We start from the raw sequence: 14,255 nt of genomic DNA, 5'->3' as shown, positions 1-14,255 counted from the left end.
TAATTTTGAAGGAAAAATCGAAGATACAGAAAAGTCATGAAGGTTTTAACGACGTGGGCGAGAAAATTAATGAATTTTTAAGTCCCTTTAATGTCTTCCATTATCAGAGATGCACGTTGACTGAACTATAAAAAGGTCTAAACTAAGAGGAACTTTCTTTCAGATATGATTTATGTGTGATGGATAAATGGTGTTTTTCTTTCTCCCATTTAGCTCTGTTATTGTAGGACTATATTTGGCATCGACATCCAGCCATCAAATGCAAAATTGCTGCACTTTCCTCTGATTGTGTGAGTTGTTTGCGTTTGTTTTGGCAGAAATGGAAGCAGCTTTCTCGACTGCAGCGCAGCCTCATTCTCTTCCTGCTGGCCTTCCTCTTTATATTTGGGATTCTGTCCTATTCCAGTCTCACGGAGCAGTGGAGAGGTACTTCATACACCCACTTTCATGACATTTCATAGGGCTTAAAAGGTCATGAAGTGATGATGTAAACATCATGCTGTTTGCTGTTAAAGGTGGGATTTTTCTATGTTTAACTGCAATAATCGGGTCTCTGGTGAATCTACAAACCCAAAAATGTAAAATCCTGTTATTTATGTTTTGATGATGCCTTTCTCTGCAAGCAAGTGGAAAAACAAGACGTTCAGATTTCGCTCTCCTAGTGATGTAGAAAGATGATCTTATCATATATTGCTACTCTTAAAGGCATTTTTGTTGTTGACAATAGAAATACTCAGAGATGGGAAAAGTTCACAAATCCTTTACTCAAAATACTCATGTTTAAAATGACAATGGTAAAAGTACTGATTTCACTTTTATACTTAAGTAAAAGTATAGTGGTCCGGCCTCACAAATGTACTTAAGTAAAAAGTACCCATTACTACTTGTTTTAGTTTCACTAGATAGGTAAATATCTGGTATACACAACCACACCCCCCACCTCAGCACCTAGATACAGAAGCCGACGTTTTAAATATGTGGAAAATCCTTCAACAGCAACAGAAAAAACTGATCAGCTGCTGTTTCTGCAGTAAAAAAAAAAAAAAAAAAAAAACGCCTTGGTGAACACGTGCCTGTAGTTTTCTTCATTATGTTTGCCTTGTTTACTGTTGGTTACCAGGTTTATAATACTACAGTCAGCCACTATAATGCTAGGTTCACACCTAATGTGAATTTTTTTTGTATGTATTTGCACATGTAAATTATAGAGAACGACAATGCAAATTCACCTCAAATGTGTTTGCAATGTAAGTTCATTAACATTTCAAACAAGTGAAAAGTTTGTGTGTGGTGGAAAAAACAGACAATCGTTCATTCATTCAGTTCCTGATTTAACGGGCGTCACCACAGCGGAATGAAAATCCAATAACTCTAGCATATGTTTTATCTAGCATATGTTCCAGCCACAACCCAGCATTGTGCTGGGAAACACCCATACATTCTCTCATTTACACATATACTCATACACTACAGCCAATTTAGTTAATCCAATTCACTTCTCAGGCACATTTTCAGTTGTGTAGCAATCAGAACTTGTCATAATGTGCAATATTTTATGCATGCAGGGATTGCTGGTCTCACTTTCTCACACACTGTCCTAAAGCAATACTGTACTACTGTCCTAAAGTGGTTGGCCGGCTGTGTGCAGAAATTACACATATTATTAAGCCATATTTACTTGCTGTTTCAGAACGAATATTTAGAGTAGTATGGTAAACAATATAGGGAGCACGTCACAGGTTGTCATTGTTCAAAAATGAACCAACATGATGTGAATATAAATCCAACTTCAGCTCAGTAAAGCAGGCTAGGCGGAATAGCGCTATTTACTTATGTTTTGTTGTTAAACTAACCATTATTGATGCTGTAAAAGGTCCCTTATGAAACTGAAAATAGTCCCATATTCTATTGCCGGAAGATTTCAGTGGCTAAACAACACTTTTGTGCTTATAAACTATTCATAACACAACACAATCTGCATAAGCCTTGTGTGACTAAAATAGTTTTAAAACATAGCATTACCTGTCTAATATAAATACTTCAGCCATGTCATCTTCCTCCGGCATGTAAAAGTAACTCCAATATTGATTCAGGATTCAACCAACACAACAACTTATGTTAGCCCGTAAAGGCTCTACCCTCTTGTGAAAAGAGACACACACTAAAATGAAATGTTTTTGCTCACACCTAAGTTTATCAGACTCCTAATTAATGATCTGTTTTATTTCGATTTAAAATTACAAAGACAATTACTGCAAACACCAGAGACTTACTTATTACATCTTATTAAAAAGTGACGTTATAAATAATAAACATTATCCATAATAAACACTCACATGAGAAACATGTTTCTGTATGTTTGTTCTCCAGGTATCTCTGATCGGTCATTGAAGGAGGATTGGGATGAAGTGGATAATCGAGGTCTCAGGCCAATTCCTCCTGGCCTCATCCCAAAGCTGTCTGCAGGAATTGGTGTTCAAGACGTCCAACCAGATGTTATACCAGAGCTTCAGAAACCCAGCATTCCATTACTTCCTAAACCTCCAGCTATGGTTAGTGGAAATGCATAATTCACTGTTATACAGTTGAAATCAGAATTATTAGCCCCTCTGGAATATTAGCGCCCCTGTTTATTTTTTCCCAAATTTCTGTTTAACGGAAGGAAGATTTTTTTCAACGCATTTCTAAACATAATAGTTTTAATAACTCATCTCTAATAGCTGATTTATTTTATCTTTGTCTTTATTTTATCAAATTTGCTTAAACTAAGCATTCTAAAGTATGACTGTATTTTACAAGCAAGGATTCTGACAGAGGAACGTGAAGCAGATGCTTTACGAAAGGGGGAAAACACGTCAAATTTAATGAAACATTTGAGGGACACAGCTTAAGGTCAGAGAAATGTTTTTGACAGCTTGCAAATTCATTTGGCACTTTCATTCACATGGACACCAATACTCAGCTTTGATGATTAAGATAATACTGATTAAGAGTCGACCATGTTAGCAGCGATTTTTGATTATCTTAAATGACCACGCGAGTCCCGAAATGCTGAGGTTTTTCTTTCCTTTCGCCATGAGGTATCAAATTCCATTAAACTATCCTGAATGAAAATATTTTCGATGAGAGTGAACTGCTGAACTGCAGTTAAAGTCTAAATATTTAAAATGAAACACCTGAAATTGCATGAAACTCTGGAGGAAACCCAATATTTCTTTGCACGTTTAACACATGCAGGGCCAGAGCAAGCTGAACTGGCGCTCTAGGCAAATGGCAATCACGCCGTTTTATTTATATGGAAGGCCGATTACCGTGAGGGAGGGGGTGGGTGTAGCGGATGAATGTGAGGACAGGGGGTTCTGCTAGTTATTCTGCTAGTTATTTGCCTCTTATTCTGCAGCTGCCTATGTCGCCTCTATGGACGCGCCTGCCCTGAACACATGTCGGCCACAACAGGAAATAATTAAAAAAACTGCAACTGCATTATTTGCCTTATTTTTTTTTACGCGTTAAATATTTAAAATTAATCAAAGTAATTTTGACAGCCCTTATATATATATATATATATATATATATATATATATATATATATATATATATATATATATATATATTAATATATTAATATATTCATTTATTTATTTAAAATTGTTCTCCCTGTGTTTGCTTGGGTTTCCTCCGGGCGCTTTGTTTCCCCCACAGTCCAAAGACATGTGGTATACAGTAGGCGAATTGGAAAAAAAAGCTAATTAAATACTGAATTAATACTTAAAGGGCCATGACACCCCCCACTTTCGGTTAAAGTCTACTTCAGAACTTTTTCAAAAGATGCATGATTAATGGGCGTGGAGCTGCGCGAGCATCGGGCAGGAGTGGGCGTGGCCAGCAGGGGAGAACGTGAGCCAACGAAGCTAGCTCACAAAATGTCGTGAGGAGACGCATGAGTTTATAGTTTACAAAGTTAAAATGCAAAGAAATGAACAGTAATTTAATGCCCTGCTACATTTGTTATTCATAATTTCATATACACATAACCACAATTTATATCATTATAAAGATAAGTGTGTTCATGTAAACCCTATAAATGAGGACTTCTCCCTCAATCCCCGTATCCAGCAGACTCAGTGCAGCAGGTCTCCTGACCTGTCTATTTTAACTGTTGGCCCTGTTGGTAATCTGGGGGATTAGGCAAACACAGCAGCACGGCGATGTGTCTGAATGTGAACGAACTCCTGATAAAAGACAGCGTCCGCCATTCTCTAATTCTCGTGCTGCTCTCCCGACAAAAATGCTAGCAGCATACACACAGCTTTGCTGATCGGCCCTGACAAGATCACGGGGGAAAACAGGCAACAAACCCCGTGGATCATGGAAACAAACGCATATGAGCCTTCATGAACGGCTAAATACTGTGTGCCCGTGATGTGGGTCTGTGACGTGTCTCACAGCTCGGGCTTGACTCTGGCAGGTCTCATGAATATTTAAGCAGCCGGCTCTTCTCATAGGATAAGAAACTCCGCTATGAATAATAATGAGAAACCGACGCGTCATCATTGCACTTGCAGTACTTCGCTACGTCGCCGATTTTGATCCCGTCCCAAAAATCATTTTAAACCCGGAAGCTGAAATTTGCTGACAAAAGCTCAAAATTATCCAGTTTTCCCCACAATTAAAGCTGACAGGTGCTAACATTGTCTTAACTGATGCTCAACACACACAAATCTGTTAATATATAAAAAAAAAAGTTCTCCAGGGTGTCCTGAACCTTTAAATACATGAATACATGCATAATATTTTAATGTTATTATTTGTTAATAATACAGGGTGATTAAAAAAAATACCACAACTTTGAAAATCTGCATTTAATCAAAAAACATGATGGAACCTTGGGTAATTAATCAATGTAAAGAGTACTTAACAAAGTAATTTTTTTTTTCAGTAGAAAAGAAGTTCATAGATGTTCAATATGACCCCCTCCTGACACTCGAGTGACATCAAAATGTAAAAAAAAATTTAAAAAGTTGTGGTATTCTTTTTTTTAACCACCCTGCATATGAAAAACACTGATTTTTTTATATTAAATTAATTCACCTTCTTATGAGATACTGTATCTACTTATTCTGTTGTGTGTTATAAATCTCAGAGAAAACCTCCTAGCAAGCGTGGTCCCCCAGCGCTACAGAAGCGAATGAACGTGTCCGACTGGCAGCTGAAAGATGGAGAAGAAGGCTTGATCAAGACAGATGAAGACGGAGCAAAAGAAGCAAAAACAGTCATTAGGTTTGGACTTATTACATGAGACTTTTTAATAAGGATGATTGGTGAATAGACCTTGATTTTTGTTGGCTTAGAATTTAACCTTTTGAATTAATAGAGTAATTAAAACTCAGACAGTAGTTAGAAGTTTTATTGCCACTTATTTGTCATTAGTCTCACTCATACAGTATGCTTGAATACATTTAGTGTATACATACAATAAATGAAAACATTTTCACATTGTTGCTTATCAGTTTTATCTCGCACTGTATTTGGAAAACAATTACTGTACAATAATTGTAGCTAATTGTCATTTTTTCTTTCCAACATGTGATTTGAAACCTGCACTTTTATAATCATGCCTTAAATTAAAGGTAGATGACCATTCAAGTTCGAATTTTTTATTTTCTGGAAAAAATAACACTTTATTAAACAAGCAAGATTAAACTAATTAAAATTGACAAAAACAAAATGTATGATATTGTACAAGATTTCTATTTTAATCAAATGATATAATAATAATAATAATAATAATAATAATAATAATAATAATAATAAAATAATTTAATATTATTTATTTTGCAATATACACTTAATATTTTTATTAAATATATACATTTATTAAATACAGTGCTCAGCATACAGCATACATATTAAACATATGTTTATTAAAATAACATTTTAGTCACATAACATCTTTTAGCAATGGAAAGATAATACATCTAAATGAATGCAAAATATTGCAAAAAAAATTACAAACTACAACATTTCCACAAAATTATATATATATATATATATATATACAACCATTTTTCAAAAATTTTCACAACCTTTTTAAACATAATTATTGCTACTATATCTTAACAGCGTAAAAACGTTTGAACTTTTTGTTAAAAAAATATATATATATTTGTTTACAAATATTTGTAAAATATCTTTCCCGGGACAGCATGCCAAACCTGCTATTATAGTCGAGCATTATCTTACTGTGAACTCTTGAAATTATCAATGTAATTTTGTAAAGAATCACATATACCTGTATAAATCTTTAGTTAATCTTTGTTGTTTTGGTTGTCAAGTACTTACACATGCCCATAGACTGAACATGTAATACCCATCTGCATGACATCACTACTTTCATAGTACATTTTAAGTCCCTCTAAAATGCTGTTTAATAACCAAAATTCATTAAAAAAAATTCCAAATAAGCATTTTAAACGTATCAAAACGTATATTTTTTCCCCTAAGAACAAATAAACAAAAGGATGAGTAAACAGTAACAGAACTGTTTTTTTTTTTTTTTTTTTTTTTTGGGTGAACAAACACTTTTGGAACAAGTAGAGTACTCTCTGAGAGGAGCTGCAGATGGACACTCGTGTGCAGTGATTGCGCGCTCTGGAGGAGTTTATTAGCAGCTGAACTGGAAAGGCAGGAGTTATGATGAGTCTTCATTTCCTCCAGCTGTGTCCTGTAGCAGGACTCATGGGTAATTGCGGTTGTGGGAGGAATCAGGGCTGTAACTGGTGTTGAATGTCTGGGATGGATGCTGGATAAAAAAACTTTTTAAAAAAACTGTCACGACTGATGCTGGTGATGTTTCTGGACTTCTAGCTGGCGCGGGGCGATGATTGAGGCAGAGCAGGGCACTGAGCTTCAGTCCACCATTCAGGGAAAGGATGCAACTGTGGCTGATGCTGAGGAAGCTGCTGACTTAAAAACAGGTAATGATATTCATCCCATAACTGGAGTTATTATTTATGTCTGGTTTTTGTGTCAGTGGTTTGCTTGATGATTGTTTCTGATTTAGAAATTTATTTATTTACAGTACATGCAAATTTGCTTTTTCTGATACACTTTACCAATTGTTTTTGCTGTATATATTTTTTGCATTTACATTTAGTCATTTAGCAGACGCTTTTGTTTAAAGTGACTTACAACTAAGGAGGCATTCGGCGATTCAACTAAGGGGGGCAATGCACACAACAAATGCTAATTATAAAAAGGGTGTGTTTGTGCTCAGAGCATTAGGTGCTAAATTAAGGAGTACACTGTAAAAAATGCTGGGTTCCACACAGTTCATTCATGTTGTTCTAACACAAATTGATGAAGTTAATTTAACACTTTTAACAAATTATGTGAATTGAACATAAAAAATTAAGTTGTCCCAATGAAATCTCAAGAATTGTGTTTCAGCTCATTTAAAAGTAGTTTGAACAAGCAAAAAAATTTTTTTTTGTTTTTGAGTGCATCTTTATTTATTCTTTTTATTTTTAAAGAGAAAAGAGTGTTTCTACAGGTGGTTTGTCAAGCCCACTCACCTGTTGAATACACTTTTTCATGAGATGTTGATTACGTGTAAGAAAGTGTCTGGTGCAAATACCCCAAACTGGTGCAAGTGTCATTTTTTAAATTACTTTCAAATTATTATTATTATTAAATAATAATTTTTTGCATACGATTTGTCTGGACATTCTGCCAATTGGATCATTTTCATGTTTCTGGTGAGTTGTTTTGAAAGTTAATCAAATAAACCACTCATAATATAAATTCAACACAGTTACACTAAATGAATCCCATTTGCACTATATGACAAAAGTCTTGTTGGCCATCCAAGTTTTAGGAACAACAAATAATAACTTGACTTCTAGTTGATCATTTGGTATCAGAAGTGGCTTATATGAAAGGCAAAGACCTCTAGATTTTGCTTATTTTACCAAAATAAAATATGTTTAATTTATACAATAAGGTCTGACTTTGCTGTAGCAAAAGTCTTGTCACTTAACATAAATGATATACAGGATAGAATATAAAGTCATGGTGCAGTAAGAATTAATATTGTGTATGATCTTAATGATCTTGGACGACTGCATCCATACATCCTTGCAATGACTCAAATAACTTATTAATAAAGTAATCTGGAATGGCAAAGAAAGCGTTCTTACAAGACTCCCAGAGTTCATCAAGATTCTTTGAATTCATCTTCAATGCCTTCATGCATCTTACCTCAGACATGCTCAATAATGTTCATGTCTGGTGACTGAGATGGCCAATCCTGAAGCACCTTGACGATTTTTGCTTTCAGGAACTATGATGTGGAGGCTGAAGTATGAGAAGGAGCGCTATCCTGCTGAAGAATTTGCACGCTCCTGCAATTTTGTAATGTAATGGGCAGCACATATGTCTTGATACCTCAGGCTGTTGATGTTTCCATCCACTCTGCAGATCTCTTGCACGCCCCATACTGAATGCAACTCCAAACCATGATTTTTCTTTTGCCAACTTCTTGACATGACTGATTTCTGTGAGAATCTTGGGTCTATGTAGGTTCCAAAAGGTCTTCTGCAGTAGTTTTGATGATTGGGATGTAGTTCAATTCAATTCATCTTTATTTGTATAGCGCTTTTACAATGTAGATTGTGTCAAAACAGCTTAAGATAAAAGATTATAGTAAATTGAAAGAGCGTCAGTCTAGTTTTCAGAGTTGAAGTTCAGTTCAGTGTGGTTTCGTTTTCACTGCTGAAAGTCTAAACACTGAAGAGCAAATCCATCGTTGCGCAGCTCCACAAGTCCCAAACTATGCAAGTCAGTGGCAACAGCGGCGAAGAACAAACTTCACCAATTGACGAAAGTGAAGGAAAAAAAATCTTGAAAGAAACCAGGCTCAGTTGGACACCACCGTTTCTCCTCTGGCTAATCTTCATGTGCAGAGCTGCAGTCTAGGTGCCAGAGACTGGAGAATTCTGGACGTCCATCGTGGAGAAGCTGCAGGTAGGAGAGGTCACCGGCTGGTGTACAGGCTGGCCCTTCAGGATCAATGTGAAGACTCATCTGTCACTGGGGTCTTACAGGAATCAGTCTCATGCTCTCCACTCCTCCATGACCACTACAGTAGCTGCTCAGGATATGGCTTAGTCCAGGATTATGGACACCTCAGGAATAATAAAAACAGACTAACATAAGTGCAGGTGCCATTCAATTTATAATGTATGATGCATCAAAAAAACCTTTTGTAACTTTTCTGAATGATCAACTACTGTAAAAGTCGAGTTTTTATTCGTTGCTCTTACAACTAAGATCTACCTTTTGTCAGGTAGTGTATAGTACGTTAAGTATAGATTTAGCTTTAAATAGAGACTTTCACAGATTTTATTGACATACACCTGACTAATACATGTTTTCAGGCTTTATGAACTTTGAGTTAATTAAAACTGGCCAAACTAAAAGTCTTGTTTGTACCTGTATAGTCTTTTATCACTAAATCTTGGAATCATGGAAGTATGAAATGAACAAAAGTAAACGTTCTTCATTTGCTAAAGTTAATATTTCATGTTTTTCCTATAATGCCAGTACTGTGTTTTTAGTCCTCGGGTTTTCTGTCCTCTGTTTATACACTTTTTACTATAAAATTATTGCAGTGTACTTTGAATTCAAGTTCAGACTCCAGAACAGAGATTGACCGAATTGAAGCAAAATTTGTTTAATCTTAAAGCTCTAATCTTAAAGTGTTTTATTTTTTGATGCTCAGGGACATTGAAGCCAGTGGATCGTGTGGAAGCGGTGCAGGAGGCCTTCAGGCATGCATGGAAAGGTTATAAGGCTTTTGCATGGGGTCATGATGAGCTGAAGCCACTATCTAAGACTCATGGAGAGTGGTTTGGTCTGGGCCTCACGCTCATAGATGCACTGGACACTATGTGGATCCTTGGTCTGAAAGACGGTGAGTCTTACGCACAATATATACTAATGCATCAAGTGATCACCATAGCTCACAATGCATCCCCTGCATGTTTTCCTAAAATCATTGTTAGCATTCATACTTCTAGGTTCTGTCTGTGTTCTGCAATAACACTTCTGAAATGCTAGTAGGAAGGGCAGAGGGGTTTTTATTTTCACTGAGTCCAGTTACTTTACAAGTGTTTTGAGTTTACACCAGAAACTGCATGCAATCCTACTGTAATAGTTTTAATAGTTACAGTAGTAATCATTTTAGGTAGAAAGAGACTGCAACTGCTGAACGTTTAAAAAAAGTCGATCATCATATAAACACAAAACAAAATGAGCCATCCCGAGCTTCTCTGTGGGACTTGTTAAGTCCTTTTGAAATTAAAATACATTATTTGAATGTTAGTATCAGTATGTTAGTCTTAAGGATATTTATTAGCTAGTGTACTCCATAACAGCATTTAGAAGACATAAACAACATCCAAAACTTGCAGTTTGTCACTTCCACCTAAATGGATCAATGTTTTTTGACATCACCTCATACTTCAGATTCACATCAAATCTTCTTAACACTCAAATGCTTTTGTGTCTGAAATGTCCCTCCCTCTTCAAGACACTTCTAATTTGAATAACTTGAGTTCAACAACTCCCCTTGGCAGAGTTGTAATGAAGACATAATACTATTGGCTGTTTTTGAAAGAAGGGGAGGAGCTATCCTGTCTTCCTGTTTCAGTTGAGATTACATCAGGCATCCAAAAAAAGACCATTTCAAGGCACTTCATGGGACCACCGGCCTTGCTCTGCTCTAATGGCTTTTGGCCCTGCCCACACTCATCACAGCTATACCACGCCGGTGAATCGCAGATCTTGTTCTCCGCATTGTCATGATATGTAGTTACATTTTTGAGAGTTATGTGTCAGTGCAAGGCAAAGGGTATACGGCTTTGTGCATTAGACGCAGAAGCATTAAATTGGCCTTTAGAGCATGTTGATGCTACGTCAATTTTTTTTACAGAATAGCAGTGTTTAAGGAGCTTAAAAAATGTTGCCGTCCAAAGTGCACGTTTTTGAATATACTACTATACTATCATTCCAAGCTACAAAAGCGTGATTTTGTGAAAACCGTGACATCGTGCTCATGTTTATTAGATATTCAGCCTATAGGCATGCCAGTCTGTTATAATAAACAGGTATGTTAACTTATACAAAATTCTACAATATTATTCATTCATTCATTTTCTTGTCGCCTTAGTCCCTTTATTAATCCGGGGTTGCCACAGTGGAATGAACCGCCAACTTATCCAGCAAGTTTTTACGCAGCGGATGCCCTTCCAACCCATCTCTGCGAAACATCCACACACATATTCACAAACACACTCAAACACTACAGACAATTTAGCCTACCCAATTCACCTGTAACACATGTCTTTGGACTTTGGAGGAAACCGGAGCACCCGGAGGATACCCATGCGAATGCAGGGAGAACATGCAAACTCCACACAGAAATGCCAACTGAGCCGAGGCTCGAACCAGTGACCTTCTTGCTTTGAGGCGACAGCACTACCTACTGCGCCACTGCTTCGCCCAACAATATTATTGTTTTTACTAATTAAATACAGTTAATTAGACACTCCTTTAACCATAACATTAATAATATTAATTAATTAATAGCAATAATAATAATAATAATAATAACAATGTAAATAATAATAATAATAATTCCTCACATTTAGATAGCACTTTTCTGGACACTTAAAGTGATTTACACATTGGGGTGAATCTCTTCATCCACCACTTTTAAATGGGGCCTATTATGCCCCTTTTTACAAGAAGTAAAGTAAGGCTCTAGAGTTCTTATGTGAAGTTAAAGCTTAAAATACCCCACAGACAATATTTTATAACTCTTTAAAATTGCCACTTTTAGGCTTTAATCTAAAATATGTAATTTTGGTGGTTGTTGATTTATATTTTAAATCAAACTTTTTAGAAGAGGGCAGAGCTAGAAATGTATCAACATACTAGCAGAATGAAAACAAGACTGTCTCTGTGAAAACTTAATGTCAGTAGTTGTGTTATATTTGTAGCAGCCATATACGTTTGAGCCTTAAAATCTTGCTCGTATATTTTACAACTATCCAATATCCACTGCTGAACACATTTAACTAGTGAGTGTGTCAACTTTATTATTAGAAAGTTTATTTCCTAAAGGTTCACAGAGACTATAGTGTTGAACCCATATGAATTGAAAATAAGAAAAGAAAATTGTAATGTAGTATTCTCCATTTATTCTTCACCTTTTGATGCTCTCTATTTCTTATTCTTTCATTATCAGAGTTTGCAGAAGCCAGGAAGTGGGTGGAGACAGAATTATCCTTCTCCAAGAATGTGGACGTCAATCTTTTTGAGAGCACCATCCGCATTTTGGGAGGTCTCTTGAGCACATACCACCTGAGCGGCGACACTCTCTTCCTGGATAAAGCTGTAAGCACTTCATATCTTTAGTATTTGTTATCATCTCAATAATCCTTTATTTTTAAGATATTATCTTTTATCCTAGTAAATGGAAAGTATTACTTTAAAGGTTTGCAGTTTTATCTTGACTTTATCTTAGCTGTATCACTGGGTTACAGATGAGTTTATCACTTGTGTTCCTGTTCTTGCAGAAAGACATTGGTTTCAGATTAATGCCTGCCTTCAAAACTCCATCTAAAATCCCCTACTCTGACGTAAACATTGGTAAGGGAACGGCTCATCCTCCACGCTGGACCACAGACAGCACAGTTGCAGAGGTGACCAGCATTCAGCTGGAGTTCAGAGAGCTCAGCCGGCTCACACAGGACCCGCAGTATCAGGTACTATATTTTTTTAAATATATATATATATATATATATATATATATATATATATATATATATATATATATATATATATATATATATATATATATATATATATATATATATATATTTTTTTTTTTTTTTTTTTTTAAGTTTGTTTATTTATTGTTGTTTTTTAAAGTAAGATTTTAAAAATCTAAATTAAATTTGAGTCTAAATTGAAGCCTGTTATGAAGAAAAGAAAGTTTAACTATTTCCCCCTATTCAGGTTTTAACTATTCGTTTAACTTCATGTATTATCGAGTGACAGTCTATTTATATTCACATTATTATCTGATGTCATTAAATCTAACTCAAATAAGATTAGCAATGCTCTTTTTTCCCCTTTATGAAATCATGGTACTTGTATCATGCTATCTTGTGCACGGAGGAAGAATGTTGTATGCACTGTGTATAATAAATAAATAAAAGTAGAATAGCTATTTTTATTATAAACTTACTAGTAAAAAAATGTGATTCAAGTCTTACTCTGTTTTTCTTAAATCTTGCTATAATAAAGCTGCTGTATGTAAATGTTTGACTCTTTTTAAAGAATAAAAATACCATCATTTGTTTGCAGATATTTAAGAAACATGCCAAGTAAACATTCTTATTTATTTGTAAAACAATGCTGAAGTCAGATATTCTGCTTTAAAAAATGTCCTTTTCGTGCCATAGCACCTGTCTTTGCTTGGGTCCCTTTAACCCACGAACTGCCAGTCTAGCCAATTATATTTCAGCATTCCGGGTTACCTTGGTGGAAATTCATGCCTTTCAGTAATGAAGGCTCTCAACGGATGTGTCTGCAACTGAAATGTGACCTCCAGTGGACAGTAGCAGCCTCTGAAATGAGATGCAGATTCAGAGTTCTACATGAGGTTATTAACTAGCAAATAATATAAATATTACGAGTGTAAACTTTAGGTGAGCAGGTTAAACTGTAACCCAGTGTCCTAACAACACGCTACGTGATGAGATTTGCAGAAATAAGCAATTTGGCTGTTTGCAGCAGACACAACACGACAGAAATTTAAAAAGCACAGAATAGTGCACTTACTGCACTTTAACAAAATGGTAAGGCTTAAAATCTAATTAATACATATTAAACCCCTTTAACATTATTAAATGTACTGATAAGTCAACTGATATGTGTTGGCTTACACTGAGTCACTAAAGTTCAATTTTAAAAGGTTTATTTTATTTTTAAGGTCTGAGGTGAACATTATTAGCATTTAACAATAAAATAGATTTTATAGAATTGATTTAAATAGAATTGCAACTATTTCTGCCAGTTTATAGATCTATTATTCTCTATATCTGTTATTAGAAAACTATATTATTACTCTATTATTATCTCTATATATCATTCTAGTATTCTCTATTCTACTGTTTCTTCCTATT

General features: G+C 35.4%; 1 protein-coding gene and 1 long non-coding RNA gene across 4 annotated transcripts in view; one reads left to right on the top strand and one right to left on the bottom strand.

Moving 5' to 3' along the window:
- The window catches only part of man1b1a (mannosidase, alpha, class 1B, member 1a), a 45,296-nt gene that overhangs the window by 20,712 nt on the left and 10,329 nt on the right, over nt 1–14,255 (top strand). For all 3 annotated transcript variants that reach the window (XM_087300972.1, XM_087300970.1, XM_087300971.1), the window contains exons 3-9: nt 318–426; nt 2,371–2,552; nt 5,144–5,280; nt 6,868–6,977; nt 9,782–9,973; nt 12,311–12,459; nt 12,642–12,830. In XM_087300972.1, the coding sequence (XP_087157098.1) occupies nt 318–426; nt 2,371–2,552; nt 5,144–5,280; nt 6,868–6,977; nt 9,782–9,973; nt 12,311–12,459; nt 12,642–12,830 (1,068 nt within the window). The remainder of the gene's footprint in view (nt 1–317; nt 427–2,370; nt 2,553–5,143; nt 5,281–6,867; nt 6,978–9,781; nt 9,974–12,310; nt 12,460–12,641; nt 12,831–14,255) is intronic.
- On the bottom strand, nt 897–3,457 carry LOC147838803 (uncharacterized). Its single transcript, XR_015520152.1, has 3 exons — nt 2,315–3,457; nt 1,534–2,252; nt 897–1,467 (listed from the first exon to the last, which is right to left on the bottom strand). It is a non-coding gene; the product is annotated as an uncharacterized LOC147838803 (long non-coding RNA).

The sequence above is a fragment of the Danio rerio genome, chromosome 21, assembly GCF_052040795.2.
Source record: "Danio rerio strain M-AB ecotype USA chromosome 21, GRCz13ab, whole genome shotgun sequence".
In the NCBI taxonomy this organism is placed as follows: domain Eukaryota; kingdom Metazoa; phylum Chordata; class Actinopteri; order Cypriniformes; family Danionidae; genus Danio; species Danio rerio.
The sequence above is the reverse complement of the archived record's forward strand: the minus strand, read 5'-3'. Positions and strand labels throughout refer to the sequence as shown.